Source organism: Vigna angularis, chromosome 6 (genome assembly GCF_016808095.1).
Source record: "Vigna angularis cultivar LongXiaoDou No.4 chromosome 6, ASM1680809v1, whole genome shotgun sequence".
NCBI lineage: Eukaryota > Viridiplantae > Streptophyta > Magnoliopsida > Fabales > Fabaceae > Vigna > Vigna angularis.
This window is the reverse complement of record NC_068975.1, coordinates 24907088-24929567: the sequence shown is the minus strand read 5'-3', so window position 1 is coordinate 24929567 and position 22480 is coordinate 24907088. Positions and strand designations below refer to the sequence as shown.

The 22480-nt window shown below is 36.5% G+C and overlaps 3 protein-coding genes and 1 non-coding gene across 4 annotated transcripts; 1 reads left to right on the top strand and 3 right to left on the bottom strand.

Moving 5' to 3' along the window:
- Positions 1-366: 366 nt before the first annotated feature.
- LOC108342882 (uncharacterized) lies at positions 367-4823 on the bottom strand. The gene is made up of 8 exons (XM_017580770.2): positions 3639-4823; positions 3342-3426; positions 2095-2191; positions 1667-1730; positions 1525-1581; positions 1212-1249; positions 1031-1112; positions 367-696 (listed from the first exon to the last, which is right to left on the bottom strand). Exons 1-8 carry the CDS (start codon positions 4689-4691, stop codon positions 607-609), a joined length of 1566 nt encoding a protein of 521 aa, XP_017436259.1. The 5' UTR covers positions 4692-4823; the 3' UTR covers positions 367-606.
- Positions 4824-4927: 104 nt separating this feature from the next.
- Positions 4928-5009, bottom strand: TRNAS-AGA (transfer RNA serine (anticodon AGA)). The gene has a single exon. It is a non-coding gene; the product is annotated as a tRNA-Ser (tRNA).
- Positions 5010-5779: 770 nt separating this feature from the next.
- Positions 5780-9816, top strand: LOC108340996 (protein DJ-1 homolog D). Its single transcript, XM_017578589.2, has 5 exons — positions 5780-6023; positions 6127-6243; positions 7106-7549; positions 7789-8151; positions 9401-9816. Exons 1-5 carry the CDS (start codon positions 5970-5972, stop codon positions 9587-9589), a joined length of 1167 nt encoding a protein of 388 aa, XP_017434078.1. The 5' UTR covers positions 5780-5969; the 3' UTR covers positions 9590-9816.
- A 5224-nt stretch (positions 9817-15040) lies between these two features.
- LOC108342577 (cold-responsive protein kinase 1) lies at positions 15041-20328 on the bottom strand. Its single transcript, XM_052879074.1, has 8 exons — positions 19856-20328; positions 17613-18004; positions 17155-17268; positions 16774-16901; positions 16350-16563; positions 16013-16244; positions 15717-15870; positions 15041-15626 (listed from the first exon to the last, which is right to left on the bottom strand). Exons 1-8 carry the CDS (start codon positions 20233-20235, stop codon positions 15312-15314), a joined length of 1929 nt encoding a protein of 642 aa, XP_052735034.1. The 5' UTR covers positions 20236-20328; the 3' UTR covers positions 15041-15311.
- Positions 20329-22480: the final 2152 nt, after the last annotated feature.

Genomic DNA, 22480 nt, shown 5'->3' with positions numbered 1-22480 from the left:
ATGTCATACCAGCCTTATTACATGATCGAACAGAATAAACTTTACAATATATAATTCCTATATTAAAAACAACTTATAAATAGAATGGTATAATTACTTCAGTAAAAAAATTACCCTAACATACCATTGTCCAATTCTTAATTTATATTTTCCTCATCTTATTACTATGTACAAAAAGAATATTACTAAACAATAGTTACGTTTCTTGACGGGAGGAACAATTGCTGGTTGTAGGCGAACCATATTATAACCGTAGACAAATTTACCTGAAACATCAAAGGCTCAAATTAAAATGATTACTACAACAAAACTTTAACTACCGCACTCAACCAGATTACTTTCAGGTTATACTACGGAAATGCACAGTTAATGGAATGGGTAATAGAATAGAAAAACAAAGTTCAAGACACCCTTCCAGGGGAAAAAATAACATACATTATAACTACACTAAGTGTGAGGAAGAAAACATTACAAGGCTATGATCTCAACAACATTCGCAGTTAAGCGTTTTTTCATTCCGAATACCCTAACTAATCTATTCCTCTTTTACAAGCACTTAACGAATAACTTCATTCATTTTCATTTAAGTTTGCAAGTCTTAGCTAATTATAATGCCATTATGAACTTCTGAATTTTTGTCTGTGCTCTCTCCTTCTCTTCTGGTCCGTCAAGGTCACCAATATTGTCATGATACTCCTGAAACAAAAAAATTCCAATAGATTTGAGACTCTGCCGTTTCTTTTTCACAAAATTATTCAAAATTATAAGGTCGCAACCTTTTAAGGAAATGTATGCTACAACCAAAGCACTGTGCTAAGGGCAATTTCTGCTCAGATTATTATTTTAAAACTTCGTTTTTCAGGGGTAGGGGAAGGTGGTGGTTAAGTCATGCAATTGCATACGCCTTGAAATATGGAAAAATATAAGAAATATTGCAAACTGATATTTAGTTGGACATGGGACATCGACCAACACAAACTTTTCTAACCAACAATGGAAAGATGATTAGTATATCGTTGAGAATACATACCTGAAGTATATCCTTTATATGCTTCTTACTAAGTTTGTTCTGCTTGAGAAGTAGCTCAATTCTCCCTCTCATTTGTGGATGTCTGACCACAAAACATTTAATTAACACTAGTCAGGTGAACACACTCGCACACACACATCTATTCTCTTGACATTACCAATATATAGATGCAAATACTTACTCTGAGCACCAAATATGACCCAAAATGACAGCAATCAACTGCAGAGCCATATATAAAATTGTCAGTACATAAAACGTGCTGCAGAAATGGTATACTAAAGTTCTTCCTAAATGCAATTTCATTTATCAGCTCCTACATGCTATTTGAAATGGAAAGAAACAGGACATTTGCAAAATCCAGATGATAATATAGTTGATTATGTATAAAGAACAAATGTTTCCTGGGAAATCATATCTGGCATCCATGGTTTTAAAGTGATTATGGATGTCTCCTTCAAACAGAAAAAACGAACACTGGATGGCATTTGTCGTACCTGAAGGGTGTAAAGTCCAGATTCTAGTTTGCGATTGTATATTTCATCTTCATCCATCTACAAAATACAGAAATATTAGATTGAGCTAAAAAAGGGCATTTCAGTGTGACACGTAGAAGCAGTAGTAGAATAAATCAACTACCTCCAAGTCATCAAATTCAACTTGATTCAACCTTTCAGTTTCTGCTCTGACTCTATTTGAATACCTGGTTAGGATAAAATGGAAAAAAAGTTTGTTAAATGAGAATGAGCTTTAACATTAGAGCTTACTACCAATCAGAAATTTTACAATATACAGGAAAATATGTAGACTAACTTTAAGCTCGGAGAAAAGAGAATAAGTTGATTTCCAGCAAATAAATACGCTAAGTGTACTGGTCAATGAATCAATAAATGTTAAATGTTTTTTATTGGAAATTACAGTAGAGGTGCTTTGGCAACATTAAATACAACGCTTTCCTTAAAAAACTCTATGTTTAATTCCTTAACTAGTGTAAGTAGGGCACTATTTAACATTCTCACAGCTCAATAATAATGAAATTCACAATGCGTATAACAAATTCAAACTACCTGATGTATAGTTCCATCAGTCTGTCTATCTTCTCGCACTCATTTTCAACAAATTTACTTAATAATCTTTCTCTCCTAGAACCCCTCAAGATTCCACCTGGCAAAAATACAGAGCACTAAAGTTTAATATCAGAAATGGTATTAATAGACACCATGATAATTGAATCAAGATTCAAATCATTCACTGGAAAGACTGTTTTTCGAACTGTGGATCAAACTGTCATGAATCTAAAGTTCATTATCAATAACAAATAATAATATAGCATACACAACTAACATTGAATATGAAAGCACAAATTCATGATCAATAACCGATACGACAAATCTAGGAACAATTTAACATGAAGAAACATGTCAAAAGTCAACACATGTAGTGCATAAAGAGGAACACATGTTAGTGGCAGACAATGACCAGAACTTGTAGCAGTTGAATAGAGGAATACACAGCACAATGAGGGAGAGGCATATAGAAGAGAACAAGAAATAGGTAAATGAGATGCACATGAAGAATAGCCACCTATGAGGGAAAGAACTGGTTGATTCCCTTTCTTTCCTACTGATACTTTGAAAAAAGAAAATATCTATATAGAATTTTAGGGTTTTCAAAGCCAGATCATACATGATCCATCCCAGTTAGATCAGACACATCAAGTCACGATTCAGAGTAAGCACCACATTTCCCGCAATTCATGGCGTGATTCAAGGGCCAAAATGATTTAGCATCCTATTCACATTGCTAGTCACTCAAAATCACATCACACATATGTACTGTATCAAATGAATCATATTGTGAATTGTAAGATACTGATAACAATGGCACACATTCATGTTTCACTGAAATGCATGTTTCAATTTCATTATTGGATGCACCTAATGGCACTTTGAACAATTAAAAAAATTGTTTCCATTTGCATAGATACATATTAACATGTAATAGACACTACCAACATTTTAATTAATCCATAAAGGCATGTAAAGACACCTTCACAAACAACAACCAGGCATTAAAAAAACCGAAAATTTTCAGTGACCCGTTCAAAGAAAAAAAATAAAAACAAACCCTTCGTGTTCAAAATTCATCACACCCAGTCAAATGCAGGACGTACTGTGTATTTGCGGAGGAACTACCACTTGACCACGATAAATTTCAAACAAGGCTAATTCCACATACAGTCTGGAACTGTTATTCACCAACAAACAAGACATCCTATGTCTGAACTCACATAAAAGTTCACTTGCCTGCTTACCAAATAATGACGCAATCAGTGACACAAGGCGCTCCTCCATATCCTCTTGGTACCTTTCCTTCTTGTTCTTCTTACTTAAGGGAATCTGTGCATCAAAACAGACAACTTCTTTAGATAATCCATTTACAACACGTCTACCAAATCAGAAGACGACGATAGCAAAAGGCAAGTTCACAACACACTATCAAACAAATAAAAAACAAACAACATAAACCATCACAGACACTACTACCAGCATTTCAAAAACAGGCTTAAACTTCTGCCAAGGGGAGACAGTTATGTTTTAGTAGTACTTGCCTTACCCATGAAAGCTGCAAAGGCTGTCTTCAACCCCAAAACATCCACAAAACGTTCACAGGCCGGCGGGTATTTAGTCATGGCAAAATCAAGCGCTCTAATAGCCGACCCATACGCCAACTTCTTCTGCTTCATAATAATTATCATCAACTCCACCCCTTCAGCCTTCACAAACCTCTCCTTATTCTCCAATGGCATCAACAAACAACACAAGCAATCAAACAAATTCTCTAACATCTCCTCCTCATCAGAACTCTTAGGATCCTTAGACTTGTACATGGCCACGGCCTGAAGCACCACATCAACCCCATTCATCTGCCCCAGCTTCTTCTGATTCACCGTACTACTCTGCAACAAAATCGCCAAAATCTCCGAAGCATACTGCTTATTGCTATCAAATTCCCTCACCTTGATCTTCCCAAGAAGCCACTTCAACAACTTCGTCTTCTCGCAAACTAACTCCGCCACCGCGGGCTTCACCTCGATCAAATTCTCCACTGTCGCGAGGGTTCCATACACGGCAGCATTTTCGTCGGAGTCAGAGTCATTCAATCTATGAAGATTCTGAACCAGAAGCTCGAGAGCGCTGTTATCAACCAGCGCGTCGACCAAAACCCTAGCAGAATCATCGTTGTCGTCGAGAACGTCCTCATCAGTGAGGTCCTGCAGCAATTGAACAACGTCGATGGCGATATCGGTGTTGTCGTGGTTGAGGAGGTCCACGATTGACGGAACAACGTTGAGGCTGACGAGGTCCGGATAAAGCTCTGGCGCACCAGCGAGGACCTTGAGCTTCTGGAGCTCGTCATGGAGTTCGACTTCGGAATCGGCGAAGCGGTCCGGTTGGTTAGGGTACTTGAGGCGCGCTTCGATGTTCTCCTTCAGGCGACGCTCGAAGGAAAGAACGTGCTTCTTTAGGGTTCGGAGGTCGAGGACTTCGACGGTGTTCTGCGATTTCTCGATGGCTTCGAGGAGAGACAGATCAACATCAGTGGCGACGCCATTAGAAACGGCGTCGTCGAATTTCCGTTTGGTGGCGTTCGCTACCTCCATTTTGCCGGGGATAGGAAACCCTAATGATAATTTGAGGGGTTTGGTTTGCAGATGAAGGGTATGAACGACGTCGTTCAGAAAAACTTTTGCAGCTTGTGCTGCTAGAGTATTACTAGCTTGTAGTGGTGGTGAAGCTATACCTTTTTTATAAATTAGAAGATTTAATATAAAATTATAAATATATAAAATATTAAGTAGAAGTTATTTTATTTACATAAAAATGAAAGAAAAAAAAACGTGAACGGCAGGATTCGAACCTGCGCGGGCAGAGCCCACATGATTTCTAGTCATGCCCGATAACCACTCCGGCACGTCCACTTGTTGTTTTAGGAAAGAAGTACTATATTAATTTACAAAACTAAAAGAGTGATATTTTTTAATTAAAAAAATCCATGTTGACACCACGACAGTGACACTGATGGTGTATAGATTTCTCTTCTAAATCAGTATTTATCATCATTTCCATTTCCTCATATTTTCATGTGTCGTACTCTTGTGTTTTATTTGTTTTGAGAAACGAGGTCATATTTTTTTTTGTAGTATTTTACTTTTAAGTCCATAAGATTTTAATATTAATATTAATATTAATAATAATAATAATAATAGCGTCAATATAATTAAATTATATATATATATATATATATATATATATATATATATATATATATATATATATATATATATATATATACTCTGGTCAAAATTTTAAACTGGGTCTTACAATTGTTATACACTCTCACAATTGTTTAGATTTTAAATGTAGTTAATTAAAATATTGAAAGAAAGAGTGAATTTATTTAACTTTCATTTTTAAGTTAAAAATATTTTGAAAAAAAAAATGAAGTTGAAATTCATCACCTTATTAACAGAGAGGCTATTCTAAATCTTAAATTTTCTAAGATAAAAACAGTAAAATAAAAATGTTCATATTACCATAAGTTTGGAGTATGATTTTGAATAAGAACTAATTATTCTGGAGATAATCTCATTCGGAAGATTCTCTTAATTAATTAACTAATTAAGCTAATATCTTGGAACAAAGCAGTATAGTATTTATTAAAAGAGTCCAAGCATAAGAGAATTTATGATCCCGAGGAGAGATCTAAGTAAAGGTGAAATGTTCAGTTCTGGCAAATCCTACGAGGTGGGACTAAAGGATAGGTACCAGAAGCTCCTTGCCGCATAATCTCGTTATCTTCCTTTGTCTTTCTCTGTAAATTCAGCAACACTCTGATTCTGACACTTTCTCTGAGAAAGTGTTAGTAGCAGCTACCCAGCATGGCTTCTAAAAGGGTTCTTCTCCTTTGCGGGGACTTCATGGAAGACTACGAAGTAACGTTTATTCATTCACTCTTCACTAAGAACTGTGAATTAATCTTCTTTCACACTCTTTCCAATCCATTCATACCAATTATTTATCTCCTGTTGCTTGCAGGCCATGGTTCCCTTTCAGGCGTTGCAAGCCTTCGGTGTTGCCGTCGACGCCGTCTGTCCCGGAAAGAAGGCCGGGGATGTCTGCCGCACCGCCGTCCATGTGCTTTCCGGTGCTCAGGTTTCTGTCATCTTGTTCTCTGCCTTACATAGTATTTCCAAATTCCAGTGTAATTTAAGTCTTAAATAATTTATCAATACGAGGATTTTGAATTGAGTTTTAAGAAGTCTCTTGAGTAGTTAAAATATTTTTGTTTTCGTTTGAGTATCTCGCCATTTGTTTTTGTCGATAACGGAATTTGGTGGCTCTTATTTATGTGTTTGTCTCTCTAATTCGCCTAACAACTTAAACCTTCCTTTTCAAACTCTTCTCTTCGCCTAACAATCTCTTGGATAGGGAAAGAAAAAAGAGTTGACTGGTTAGATGGATGAGATTGTAGAAGGAATAAACGAGTTTATCAGTGAGCCGAAGATAGTAAAACAAAAGTAATGGTTACCTCATTCCGATAGTGATGAGGGTAGTTAGACGAGAAAAAAAATATTTTGAGCACTCAATCGAACGAAACTAAGGGACATTTTGAGCACTTGATTTGTAAATTTTTTGTCGATGAATAGAGCTTTAACTTTTTCGTATCGTGAGAAATAAACGAGTCATGTTTAATTGGATATGGATGGTCAATAATACTGTTTTTAGTATGGGGATTTTATTTTCTGTTTCCACTTTTAATTACAAACAATTTGAAATGGAGAAAAAAAGTTGTTTTCTCTCCGACAGAGTTTTGAAAATAGGAAACAGAAAAAACAAGTTGCCATTTTTTGTATTCAATAGTTAAGAGTGAATGCAACAAATGTTTTCTTAAGCTAAACGACTCCTAATAATTCATTCCCAGAATTTTAGTTCCAACAATAGTACTTTTAGTAAACTTTTATTAATTGTCATGGGGAAGCTTTAATTTTGAGTGATTCTTTTTGGCTGCTATCAGACCTATACTGAGACAGTTGGTCACAATTTTGCACTCAATGCAACGTTTGATGAACTTGATGCTGCAAGCTATGATGGTTTGTTGTTGCCGGGTGGGAGGGCTCCAGAGTATCTTGCTCATATTCCTGGTGTTGTAGAGCTGGTGACCAAGTTTGTCAGTTTGGGAAAACAAATTGCTAGCATTTGTCATGGACAATTGATTCTGGCTGCTGCTGCTGGAGTGGTTAAAGGTCGCAAGTGCACAGCTTTTCCTGCTGTTAAACCAGTACTGGTTGCTGCTGGTGCGCATTGGGTTGAACCTGACACCATGGCAGCAACAGTGGTGGATGGTAATCTCATTACTGCAGCTACTTATGATGGGCACCCTGAACTTATTAGCCATTTTGTGAAGGCATTAGGAGGCACAATAAACGGCTCTGATAGAAGAATCCTCTTCATTTGTGGGGTATGTTCAAATGTTTCTCATGTTGCTTATGGGGATAATCATGGACTTACTACCCTAGCATGACTAGTTGTAGGAGTAGATTTTTCAGGCATAGAGCTGAGACCGTTTACTTTTGTTTGAGACCCCTAGCCTCAGTTATTGCACCTAGTGTACTCAGTAATCTCTTGTTTTTCATCTTTCTTTCTTTCACTCTTATTGCAAAGATGATTTATGTAGATGAGTTTTACCAACTTTTGCAGGATTACATGGAAGATTATGAGGTCAAGGTTCCTTTTCAGTCCCTTCAAGCTTTAGGATGCCATGTTGATGCAGTTTGCCCCTCAAAGAAGGCTGGTGACACTTGCCCAACTGCTATTCATGATTTTGAAGGAGATCAAACTTACAGTGAGAAGCCAGGACATCCATTTTCTTTAACAGCATCCTTTGATGACGTGGATCCTTCGAGCTATGATGCTCTTGTCATCCCTGGAGGTCGAGCACCTGAGTATTTGGCTTTGAATGAATCAGTCATTGCCTTGGTGAAGCATTTCTTTGAAACCAAGAAGCCAGTGGCTTCTATCTGTCATGGCCAACAGATTTTATCTGCAGCTGGTGTTCTCAAGGTATTATTACTTGTATAAAAAACACTCTCTTATGTTTCACTCACAAAAGAAAATAGCATGGATTTTATATCTTGAGGTAATCTTGAAGTTGAGGCATTTTACTACTGTTTTTTTATGCTTAGTCATTCTATACTTGTTTCTATTTATCTTTCTAGTCTAGATTTGTCTTTCACCAACTTATGATTTTAATTATTTGTTCTAACAGTGTCAAAACAATTCTTTTGAATTGTTGGGTTACAGAGGTGTAACTAGTAAGACCGAGTTAGTAAAAAGTTTTAACTTATCATCATCTATTGGATTACGTTCATCTCCTTAAATATAAGTCCCGCAGGCTTTCTCCGAGTTTTGTTATCACAGTTTTTGTCCCTGTCTTAATTCCGGAGTTGCTTGGTAGCAACATACATCATGCATGAATTGAGTATCACAGAATCTACTTTACAGACGTACAGATAATGAAATTCATGTAATCAGAGCTTCTGCGTGACTTCATCACCTGGTGTATTGTGTTCATGAAGTGCTAGCATTACTTTTGTTACTCAAATTATTCTTATCTTAGTTCTATCTCACTTAGGCAGTTCTCTAGCTTTTGTATACCTTTTTTTATTGCTTCCTTGGATAATTTGATTGTAATCCCAAGTTATGATGTTCTCTTTCTTTGTCGTTATCTTCCATCAAGGAGCAGAAGGAATGGCAATATATAGAATTAATCTTAGAGAAATTAAATACACGTGGAACCAGACAGATGTTAACCAAGACTCTCTGTAAATTGCTTCTTTTGTTTGATCTTTTCCAATTGACCACCTATTATGAATTGATTAAATCTTTGGTCGTGGGGGGCATCCTCATCTTCTAGAATTATAACTTATAATACTGTCAGTTTGATTAATTCTGCCGCCTCTTGAAATGCCTGATGAATTATTGAATTCTATTATTACTGCCTAGATGCTACGATTAGTCATGACATCTTGTATATTTAATGAGGTCTTGTTTGTTGCTTGTATTTTTCTTAATTTCTGACACAATTTATCGGTGAAAGTGGGTAGTAAAACACAGACTGATAATCTTTGAATATTATGGATAAAGAATAGAGGGTATTTTTGTCATTCCTTTGTTTCATTTATCATCCATTGTCACAGAACTTCAGAAATCAGCACTACTATTTCTTGCCATTGCTTTTGTGATGAGTATATGCATTGAGTGATAGCATGAATTCTTAGTTCTATACTGACATACATTTTTACTGTTACAGGGGAGGAAATGCACTGCTTATCCGGCGGTGAAGCTTAATGTGGTTCTGTCAGGAGCAACATGGCTGGAGCCTGACCCTATAAGCCGTTGCTTCACTGATGGAAATCTGGTTACTGGGGCTGCATGGCCAGGGCACCCTGAGTTCATTTCTCAGTTGATCGCACTCCTTGGTATTCAAGTATCTTTCTAGCTGCACTTTGTGATGTAATTAATTATCAGTGAAAAAGGCGTGGCTGTTTCTATAAGCATTTTTTATCAAATGTTATAAATATGTGGATTCGTTTTACTGTACTGTATTTGAAGGACCTATAATGTGCAAGTGCATCATGCACTTGTTACTTTGAGCATCTGATGGTGGTTAGTGTGAGTTTCGGTTCCTCTATAATAAAACTATTGTGCAGTATTTAGACCAGCAAACATCATTGGTTCATAAAAGTAAATAATTATGCATTTTACTGCACCAAATTTGACATTTTGCAGCATTTGGTGTAGTAAAGTAAATTTCAAAATGGAGGATTACCTAAGCATACTCTAATCACTCTTGACATGAGCATACACTAATAATTAATCGTTACAGTATAATAGTTTTACCTTTAATTTAGTTTTGTTGTGATTTTTTAAAATTTTAAACTAAACTGATCGTTTATCTTTATGTTACAATAATATGAGCCAATAGTGATTTACTGGTCCAAAATCTTAAGTGTATATGATAGGCCCTGGTTAGTTTACAGAAGGAGGGAAAGAGTGTAATAACATAACTGTCTTAACAGTTATGAAGGGAGGCGGGAACAGGTTGTATAAATAGCCTCTGTTAAACAGAGGAAGGGGTTGTTGAGAGTTGATGTATAGAACAGGTTCAGATAGCCTTGTTGAGGGGGATTATGCTCCCAGCCTATTCTTTGTATAGACCCATTCTTGATCAATAATACTGTTCTTTCATTCATCTTTTGGTTGTTCTGTGTGATTGTGAGTGAGTTTAGTTAGGTTCAATACTTAGGAACCTAACATTTTGGTCCGACCTGCCGGATCCGAGACGAGGTGCGAGAGAATTAACATGGAGGGAAGGGTTGACGGAAGATTCAATGTGATGGAGGGACGGCTGGAGACGGTAGAACTTGCCGTTGACGGGATTAAGGCAGAGGCGGTTGCGATTCGTCAAGAATTGAAGGAAATCACGAGGATGTTGGGAGGACGACGTCACCAGACGGAGGATAGTCAGTCTTCGATCAATGCAAATGTACAGCAAGACGAGAACGAGGGGGGAGGAAAAATCAGGAAACACGAACACCTTCCGAACTGGAGGAAGAGGGTCGAATTGCCCACATTTGAAGGTCTGGATCCACTCAATTGGATCAACCGAGCCGATCGCTTCTTCGACCTGCAAGGGGTAGGGGAAGATGATGAGAAATTGCAGCTGGCATACATAAGTATGGAGGGCAGTGCCGGGTATTGGTTCCGATTCTGGAAGGAGAAGGCCAAGAACCGATCTTGGGCGGGGCTGAAGGAAGCACTGGTAGCGCGATTTGGGGAAAGAAGCAGGGGGACCATTATTAAAGAATTCGAAATCTTGGTAGGACAAACGTCGAAGTTACCAGAGGAGATTCTGTTGAGGTATTTCATGGGTGGGTTACAGGAACCGATACGTAGCCAATTGTGATTACTAGACCCGCAGGAGTTGATGGTCGCAATACGTATCGCGCGCGACGGGGAAGCCTTGCTTGTGGGTGCGAAAACAGGAGGAATGGGGAGAGGCATGTCGAACTGGACTAGGCCGATCGGGATGGTGTCGCGAGCTGAACCCGTACGTCAAAACTCGGGCCGAACGGGTCCAACAGAGAGCGGAGGGTCAGTGCGCAGGGAAGTCACCCAGGCGAGTGTAGCGGCGTCGAATAACGTCGAAAATAGAGGGCGAACCTTCCGCAATTTACCTTACGCTAAATACGTAAAACGTAGGGAGGAGGGCAAGTGTTTCAGGTGTGGAGGGCCTTTCGGACCTGGACATCAATGCCCAGAAAGGAGTCTAAGGATGTTGATCTTGGCAGAGGATGAAGAGGAGAACGAGGCCGTTACTGAGTCGGAGATGACCCAGTTGCAGATGGAGCTCTCGGCATGTTCCGCAGGGGGCCTAACGCAAGCCAAGACGATGGAGATGCAGGGAGAGATTAGGGGAAGAAAGGTGATAATAGTACTGGTTGACAGTGGAGCGAGCCACAACTTCATTAATAGGGAGCTGGAGGAGGAATCGGGGCTCATCACGACCGACACCAAGCCTTACCTGGTTAGCTTGGGTGATGGGTGGAAAAAGGAGACCCGGGGGTGCTGCGAAGGGGTGCGGATTCGCATAGGGGACGTGGAGGTTACAACGAGAGTACACTTGTTTGCATTAGGGGGTGTGGATGTGATCATGGGGGTGGAATGGTTGGCTACCCTGGGAAAGGTGACGCTGGATTGGAGCCACCTGACGATGACTTTCAACCAAGATGGTAAGGAGGTGACAATCAAGGGGGATCCGAAACTGGCCAGAAGCTTGGTGACTCCGGAGGCATTATTGAAAATAAAGGAGGCGGAGGCTTGGATGCTAGTCTGGGAATTGGGGGAGATTAAGAAATGTGGAGACAGAGCATCAGCCCACATGTGCTAAAGAATGAAATAGAGAAGCAGGTAGCGGATATGTTACAAACATGGGTGATACGGCCAAGCATCAGCCCATACTCCAGCCCTGTTATAATGGTGAAAAAGAAGGATGGCTTTTGGAGATTCTGTATTGATTACAGAGCCTTGAATCGTGCCACAATCCCAGACAAGTTTCCAATCCCAGTCATAGAGGAACTGCTGGATGAGTTAAGGGGAGCGAAGTACTTCTCCAAGGTTGACCTTAAAGCTGGATATCATTAGATACGTATGGGGGAGAAGGACATACAAAAGACCGCTTTCAGAACACATTTGGGGCACTATGAATTCATGGTAATGCCATTTGGCTTGACCAATGCCCCACCAACCTTTCAAAGCGCGATGAACGATCTGGTACGACCTTACATAAGGCGGTTTGTGCTAGTTTTCTTTGACGATATTCTAGTATACAGCCAGACGTGGGCGGATCATATGCAACACGTGGAGATGGTGTTGAGTAGATTGCAGGAGAATAGGTGGGTTGCTAACCAGAAAAAAAGCGAATTTGGGTGTGTTCAAATAGGATATCTAGGCCACTTGATATCGGAAAAGGGGGTGGAGATGGATATCCGGGAAAAGTAAAGGCCGTAGTGGATTGGGAACGACCAAGGAGTGTGAAAGCGTTGAGGGGATTTCTTGGGTTGACGGGGTACTATCGACGCTTCTGGAAAAATTGTTAGACCGCTAACCGAGTTGCTAAAGAAGGGGGAGTATAGATGGAATGAAAAAGCGGAAGAAGCTATGGATCGATTGAAGAAAGCAGTGACTTCAGCTCCCGTGTTAGTGCTACCAGATTTTGAGAAGCAATTCCACATAGAATGTGATGCTTTGGGAGGGGGCGTCGGGGCTGTGTTAACGCAGGACAGGAGGCCTATTGCATACTTCAGTAAAGCCCTATCCGAGGGGTCGTTAAGCAAATCGATCTACGAAAAAGAGCTAATGGCTTTGGTGATGGCCATCCAACATTGGCACCCTTACTTGCTGGGCCAACGGGTTGTAGTTCACACAGACCAAAAGAGTTTAAGGTACTTGTTGGAACAACGAATTACAACCCAAAATCAGCAAAATTGGCTTGCCAAACTGCTTGGATATGACTTCGAAATAGTCTACAAGGCCGGGAACACAAATAGAGCGGCGGATGCCCTGTCCAGGAGAATAGAGGGGTTGGGGGAAGGGGAAAAGGAATTGAGGGTAGGGTCTAGACCCTATTGGCAGCAGTTTGAAGAGGTTCTAAAGGAGGTAGAAGAAGATGTGTACTTGAGGAAGATAATGGAGGATATTAAGGAGAACCCAGATTCACACCTACCCATCACTATGGAAAATGAAAGGCTGCATTACAAGGGAAGATTGGTGTTGTCGGCTCAATCAGCCTGGATTCCCAAACTGTTAGCCGAGTTTCATATGACACAAACTGGGGGACATTCTGGCGTGTATAGGACTTACAGGAGGGTGGCTCAATCTCTTTACTGGGTGGGAATGAAAAAAACAGTGACTGATTATGTGGCGGGCTGTTTGATTTGTCAGCAACATAAGTACCTTGCTTCATCCCCCCAAGGGCTCCTACAACCCCTACCCATTCCAAATGCTATATGGGAAGAAGTCAGCATGGATTTCATAGTTAAGCTGCCAAAGTCGAATGGGTTTGATGCAGTGCTGGTGGTGGTGGATCGCCTCAGCAAATATGGCCATTTCGTGCCTTTAAAGCATCTGTATTCGGCCCGCACGATCGCCGAAGTGTTTGTTAAAGAGGTAGTAAGATTACATGGTGTACCAGCCTCGATTGTGAGTGATCGGGATCCTCTCTTTTTGAGTATTTTTTGGGAGGAATTGTTTAAGAAGCAAGGCACTCAGCTGCAGATGAGTACAGCTTACCACCCAGAATCAGATGGCCAGACGAAGGTGCTGAATCGGGTATTGGAGGGGTACTTACGGTGCTTTTGTTCGGAGCAACCCAAAGGATGGAGTTATGTTTTTCCTTGGGCGGAATACTGGTACAATACCAGTTTTCAAGGGGCTGCGAAGTGTACACCCTTCGAGGTCGTCTATGGGAGATCACCTCCCTCATTGCACAGGTTTATTCCGGGTGAAACAGCAGTGGAGGCCGTAGCCCAAGAATTACAGACACGCGATGAGGCCTTACAACAGTTGAAATTCCACTTGATGCGAGCACAGGAACTAATGGCGCAGCAGGCTAATAAAAAACAGAGGGTGGCAAATATTAAGGTGCGAGACTGGGTGTATCTCAAAATTTGACCTCATCGGCAGACATCCATGCTGTCAAGACTGCACCCAAAATTGACAGCGAGATACTATGGACCTTTCCTAGTAGAGCAGAGAGTGGGAGAAGTAGCTTACAGGCTTCAGCTACCCGACACAGCTCGCATTCATCCTATTTTCCACGCCTCACAGTTGAAGAGGGCGGTAGGGGATAAAAGTGTGGAAAAGGAGTTGCCCGAGGATTTACAAGGGGAAGGACCGTCGTATTGGCCTATTAAAGTGTTGGAGAGGAGGCAAAGCAGACAAGAAAACAAGGAAGTCCCACAAGTATTGATTGAATGGCAGGAAGGGGGCCGTGATGGAGCAACATGGGAAGACGCTGTGACCATACGTGATCAATTTTCGGAATTCAATCTTGAGGACAAGGTTGAACATGGGGCGGTGGGTAATGATAGGCCCTGGTTAGTTTACAGAAGGAGGGAAAGAGTGCAATAACATAATTGTCTTAACAGTTATGAAGGGAGGCGGGAATAGGTTGTATAAATAGCCTCTGTTAAACAGAGGAAGGGGTTGTTGAGAGTTGATGTATAGAACAGATTCGGAGAGCCTTGTTGAGGAGGGTTATACTCCCAGCCTATTCTTTGTATAGACCCATTCTTGATCAATAATACTGTTCTTTCATTCATCTTTTGGTTGTTCTGTGTGATTGTGAGTGAGTTTAGTTAGGTTCAATACTTAGGAACCTAACAGTATATAATATTAATTAGTATATCATCGTTACATTCACATGTTATAATTTCATTGGTCAAGACTACATGTGATATGATGGTTTCAGACCGTTCAATAATTTATCCACAAATTTACATAAGCATTCTTAGTTCTTATACAACAGCACGACAGCAGTTCCTAATTAACATCAAAATTTTTACCTTGACCTATTGATAAACAACTGGAATGAAATCAATCTTTGTCTACTTTATTATTGGTTCAGTTCGTCAAGATCATTTAATGCATTGGCCCCATAGTCATCGTGCTGATAGAACAGAAATGGAGGCAGTGGCATTAGATGAAGAGCCGCTGGTTGAGCTAGACTTGCTTTCCCGAATCTTCATATTTGTTTCAACAAACACAGGCATAGTTGGTCGCAGGTTCTCCACTAAACTCTTGCTTTTGAGTAGCACTACTACTTCAGACATTGTTGGTCTCGTTGCAGCCGACGCCTGAGTGCATAACAATGCAATTTCTATGATTTTCTTGACATCTTCTGCATCATAATCATTAGGGTCTATGGCCTTGTCCACCAGCTCTAGGTGCATTCCTCTCTCATACAGTTTCCATGTCTGTTAATGAAAGTCAAATGTCTCATTCAAATGCTAAAATGTCTTGACAAAACCAACAGTTCCTAGTTCTACTTATAGCAACTTGCTTACTCGTTGGAGTAGGTATTCACGACCATCGTCGTCACCCTTCACATCGGTACTCTTTTGACCACTAACGATTTCTAGGACTACAATTCCATAGCTGTAGGTGTCAGCCTTCTCTGATAATTGACCATGGATTGCATACTCAGGTGCTGTGTATCCCCTGACAAGTGTATCATATATAGTCCATAGTTATTAAAACATGACTCATATCTTGTTAGATTTTCCACATCAGATTTTAATAGTCCTTTTTGCTACGACTTGATGTTGTAAAAGTTGAAGGAAATGCAATTGTTTATACTTACAATGTTCCAGCAAATCTTGTGCTAAGATGGGAACGATCCTCTGGCAGAAGCCTTGCCAATCCAAAATCAGCAATTTTGGGTTGAAGATCATCATCCAAGAGGATATTAGAAGTTTTAATATCTCTATGTATGATGGACACGTGGAATTCCTCATGCAGATATGCTAGTCCCCTTGCTGTGCCTAAAATTATATCATAACGTTGTTTCCAACTGAGGGAACCTTTTTTGTTACCTGTTTGTTTCACAAGTAAGATTGTTGGAAAGAGAGGAAAAATTGATGAGTATGTAAATGAAAAAAAAATGGAATTTCTATCAGTGTTTGACATGAGTTATGTACCGAATAAGAATTTGTCAAGACTGCTATTTGCCATATACTCATAAACCAAGATTCTCTCTTGGCCTTTGCTGCAGCAACCAAGAAGTCTAACAAGATTCCGATGATGAACATTACTTATAAGCTTCACTTCACCATCAAAATCATCCTCCATCTTACTTGATTTCCCCAACACTAGTTTTTTTACGGCAACAACTTTTCCATTCTTCAGAGTACCCTGTTAAAAGTAGTTTGTGTGACTGAAAAGGGAAAATGTTTTCCTCTTTTTGTTTTAAATATTTTTCAGCCAGGAAAAAACAGGTTTCTTTTGTATTTTGTTCTTCAAAATAAAAATGATATAATTGACAATAAGAAAAAAAAAACTAATGATCATCTTCTCTGAACATGTTTTTTCATAACAGTATTGGAAAATACAGCATAAATTTACCTTGTATACATCACCAAAACCTCCTTCTCCAAGTTTGTTTTCAGCACTGAATTTCTTCGTTGCAGCTTTCAAATCATTATACTTGTAGTTAACTGGACCTTTCAACTCAGTTGCTCCCAATATATCACCTGCTACGGAACAACCATGTTTTTGATTTTACAATATATATTCAAAACCAATTATGACAGAATTAGGAAACAGAATAAGGAAATACAACTACGGATACATTGGATAAGAAAGAAAACAGATGTTTATGAACAAATAAGTATTTTCTTTTGTATCAATCCATTCTTTTTCTACCAGTTAATAAGCACTAAAAATGCAAACCAGGAACTAATTAATCTCAAGCATTACATTGAAGACTTCTCCACATTTACTCACCTCTGGGAACACTCTTTGGTTTTATAAACCATCGCCATGCAAACAACACACAGAGGAGAGCAACAACAGTTCCAACACTGGCAGCAATTATAATCCACTTCCTGCTTGAATCTCCTGTAATACAGTACAAAGTTTATATCAGTTCCGAAATTGTATTCTGGTAGTCACACAAACATCAAATATGTTTATTAGGAACTTTATTTTTATTTCCAAATTTCATCTTGAAAATTATTAAAACAATTATATGCAGTCTGTGTGGATGTATACTACCTAATATAATGAAGATTAAGATATTTTAAACAGATACATTATGAAAATGAAAACTAAAGACTATAAAACCAAAATCTGCATTATTTACAGTGAATAAAATTAAATTTAAACTATAAAAAGGGTTTTAATAAACCATATAACCCAACCATTTTGATCGAAGTATACATAAAAAAGTTGTACAACTCTACCTTTTTTCAAATAGGGTGCAATATCAATGGTTTGATTATCAGCAAAGAAAGGTGTGGTGGAGTATCTCATGAAACAGCCAGCATCATAAGCTCTACCCTCTGTGTTGGGAAGACAACTTTGTAAGTTGTTGTATCCAGCTTGCATGCAACTCAGACATTTATCCTCGGTTGCAGTTTCAACACACTGTGCAACAGCATAAATTGCAGTTCCATTAGCCACCTGTGTCTTAGTTGCTGCATAAAAATCTCTAGTTTTTGGTGTTGCTGTTTGGATATCTGCGATGACTTGTTGTCCGACTAATCCAAAACCAGCGGCATTTGAAGTGTTCTTCCCACATAATACACCCTTGCCAAGTTCATCGGTCTGGTCGAAGAACATCTCGCTCTCATACCTCATCACATTTTCATAATATCCAACGTTAAAATTAATGCTCAAATCCTCAACATAGCTCACACTAATGTTTTAAACTAAACACTTTCAGAATCAATTTTTATACACACCTAAATTTTTTACACGTTATAATTCTCTACTTTTTACCTTTTTTTTTAAAATACGAAAATTTACTCTTCTATAACCATTTTATCCTTACATCATGTGTCATATTACCGTTACTTTTTATATATATACTTTCATCTATATAATTACAAACTCTTATTCACTGCATAAAGATGTTAACTTATCATATTTTAAAAGAAACTATATCAATGATAGTTTTCCACGGATACATTAATATTTTTTTTATATTTACTATTGGTACAAATATATATATTGACAAATACATATATATGGAAGCTTAATTATGAGAAAAAATATTTTGTATGTTTCTCAAATAATTTTTATTATAAGTTTGACTATTGTATTGCCTGGTCCAAAATAGTTAGAAAATTAGTATCATGACACACTTTTATATTCATTTGACATAGGATACAAAAATAAAATAGTCTAAAAAGTATAAAGTTTTGTAATTTTTCAAGAAAAAAGAGAATAAAAAATAAATAAAAATAATGTCAAATGAATGTAAAATATTTAGGTGTGTTAAAAAATTACTTTCCGAATAGTTAATGCTCGACTACTATGTATTGTCTTAATACAATTTTGATAGAGTTGGATGGAAAAAAATTGTTGGAATTGATAAAACTAATTTATGTGATAAATTGTCAATTATTGTCTCTCTACATATATGAATTTAGTTTATTTATTTGATATAATAAATGTTAAGTTCAAATTAAAATATTTCCCATCACTTTATTTTTTCTTGCTTGCTGTATTTTGTATCTTCCTTTTTATTAATTTGAATAAGTAACGTAGATTTCTTTATTCTATATTATTCAAATTTTATATGTCACAAAGTGTTGATGTAAAAATTTAATTATATTGTTAACCAATTAACCAAGCTATTAACAATGTTAAATATATTTTTCAGTTATCAAATTATTTTTAAAAATTATATTTCGTTTTTAGACTATATATATATATATATATATATATATATATATATATATATATATATATATATATATTATAAGACGAAACAAATATACATTTATTTTAAATAAAAGACAATTTTTTTCAATATAATTTAGAGACAAAATATGTATCATAAAAGCTAGCCACTTTTTTTCTATATTAGTTTATGATAGCACAATAATATAAAATTCTATACTACAAATGCATTAAAATTAAAACTGAATTCCATCATTGTTATATTTGTTCAACCTTTTTTATCATACTATATGTTTTTTCTTCATCAAATTATTATGTTGTTTCACATTTTTCTCTATCTCTGTTGTTATATACATTTACCTCTCTATAATTCATATCTTTCTTACCAAGAAAGTGCTTGAAATTGAGATGTATATAAATTATATATATATATATATATATATATATATATATATATATATATATAAAAGTATATATCATATTAACAATTATATCAATCTAAAATATTTCAATATCTCTTTATACACATCAAACTTATAAAAATATATACTTGGAAAATAGTAATAGTTATATTTTCATTTTATTGTTTAATTTTTACCAAGTTTAATACAAAAAATAAAAATAATAGACAGTTTTAATTTAATAGTTGATCAAATTGTGTTTTATTCAAAATTATTTGTAACGTATAGCTCGCTTACTGTCGAAAAGATATGAGAGAGAAGTTTTAAATGCATATATTGGTAATAACTTAGAGTGTTTATGTTTTTTGAAAGTGTGGATGGTTTATATATGTACCGACCTGAGGAAGCAACCGTCGTAGATGACTCTGGCGCCGTTGGCTTGGGAGCAGTTGCGGATTTGGGTTGAGGCGTTGTTGAAGCAAGAAAGACAATCATTTTTGGAGAGATAGTTTCTGCATTGAAACATAGCATAGGTGAGAACATCTTCTCTGGCTTCCTGTGTTGTGCCAAAGTGCTTGCTGTTATTGCTAATATCTTTTCTGAGATCTGAAAATGTTGCGTTGATATTCGCATAGAAACTCTGCACGTTCGTAGCGTTGTATGTGCTGCATCCAGTGTTTACCAGATATGTCTGTGGATCACCCTTTGCACCATGTTCTGCAATATTACTGCTCCACAACATCATAGTTAAGACAATTAACTTTACTTCAAACATCATCTTTCTGCCTGCTTTCTCAGAGAATCAACAACAATGCTCTTCACTGTTATATCTATAGAACCCTAGAGTACGTCCAAGAGATTGAGGACAATATGTTTTTGTTATATTATATATAGTCAAAATGACAAAAATACACCATAAATATCGCAAAGGAAATAATAACATATAATTGGTAAATTAACTTATTATTATCAGTTTTATGTATGTGAAACCCCAGATCAGTATTCTTTTATTTGTAGAACTTGTTTTAGTATAATAATTGATATCAAACTAGAGTTTTGAGCCAACAGCTGAATTAAATTGGAAGGAGTTTACTATATTTTATTAACACCTGACCATTTTTCTTCGTTGGTAAATGATAATTTTTTTATAAAAAATTGTTATAAAAGTTCCTCACAGTTTATGTTAATTCATTGAAAGTTAAGAATAGTTATTAATTTAGAGTTTTTTTTATGATTTAGAAAAATATATATTTCTGTTAAAAGGTTTATTTATTTATTTATATATAAATGTGAGTATGGGAGGCTTGGAATTTTACACATGTTAGGAAAATAATTCACATATTAAGTAAAACCTAGAATTATAGGAGCTACGTGTTGACTACGGCCGGTTTGTAGAGTCAATGCTCATTTATTGGTCTTCAAATGCCATCATCCTATATCATCCAAATACACTAAATTCTTTTACAATGTGGACTAGTATACACTTCATCCTTTATAATTATAAATTACTATATTATTATATTTTAATATTTTATGCTAATAAAATTGTTTAGTACGTAGTACTATCATTGTATGTATTAAGTGTATGAATTCATAACTAAATGTATTTAAGTTTTGTTGAAAGAAAAAGAGAGACGTGTAGAAACTATTTAGTTCTATCTCCAATATTAATATTTAAGACAGGACCTTTTCTATTTTTCATATTACGACAAGGCTTTATAGCGTAACTTGCTTGACAAATTGAAATAAAATTAGTCACTTAAAAAAAGTTATTTAATAAAATACGTTAGTAGTTTGAAATAGTCTTTTTTCTTGTTAGACTATATGTGCATCATGTTTATGAAATCCACCATAGTTTGAAAAATATTAAATGGAAGGCATTTGTTAAAAAAAAAAATTTAAGTCTAACCTAACTCCACAAAACTCATGACTTGTAAGGTAAGATTTGCACCTGCATATATACTTTAAATTTGTCTTATCTTTAATCGAAGTGGAGGTATATACATTTTATGTATAATACTAGACATTAATAGATCATTCGATAACGATCCGATAAGAGGTGAAATGATATATGTTGAACAAACACAAATCTCGCTAGCTTAGACTCTAATCCACGTGACTCATATATCATATTAAGAAATAGACTTTAAGTCTAACTCAACTCCCAAAATCAGATTGTAAGGTAAGGTTTGCACCTATATATATATATATATATATATATATATATATTTTTTTTTTTAAAATTTTTTTTTATCTCTAGTCGATGTGAAGATATATACATCTCGTGCATGATCTTATACATTAATGGATCGTCTGATAAGAGGTGAAGTGATATATCGAACAAACATAAATTTCACTAGGTTAAATTATAATCCATGACTCTTGTATCATATTAAAAAATAGATTTTAAACATAACTCAACTTCATAAAATCGATTTGTAAAATGAGGTTTGTCTCAAAATATATACTTTTAACTTATCTTAATTCTAGTTGATCTCGGACTTCCAAGAATAAACACCGTTGTTGTACATTGCAATAATATCCATTATTATAATAATGATCGGATAGCTTGAAAAACAATAAAGATTTATAAAGATGACTTTGAACAAGTTCATCGTCCAATTTAATGTTTTTTTTTTAAAAAAATTGGATTGTTTAGAAATACCTGTCATCTAAGGACGACACGTAATTTTGCTATAAATTTATATGGTGAGTGACCCGAATTTACAACTTGCTTAAAAAACATGGTCGTGATGAGTTTTATTAATCAAATATATGTATTAAATTCTTTACGGTCAACTAACTAAATTAGATATTTAATATTTTTCTATTATTCAATAACCTGAAACTTAATTATAAGCACATGATGCAGAATCATCGGATTTGTCATATTTATATATATGAAGATATGTGTTGAATAGTCTTAGCCATCTTTCTATTTAGGAGCACGTCAATGTCATCGATTTTCTATAGACCTTTTCGGTAAAACATCAAGAAAATATCGATCCCTATCATGAACATTG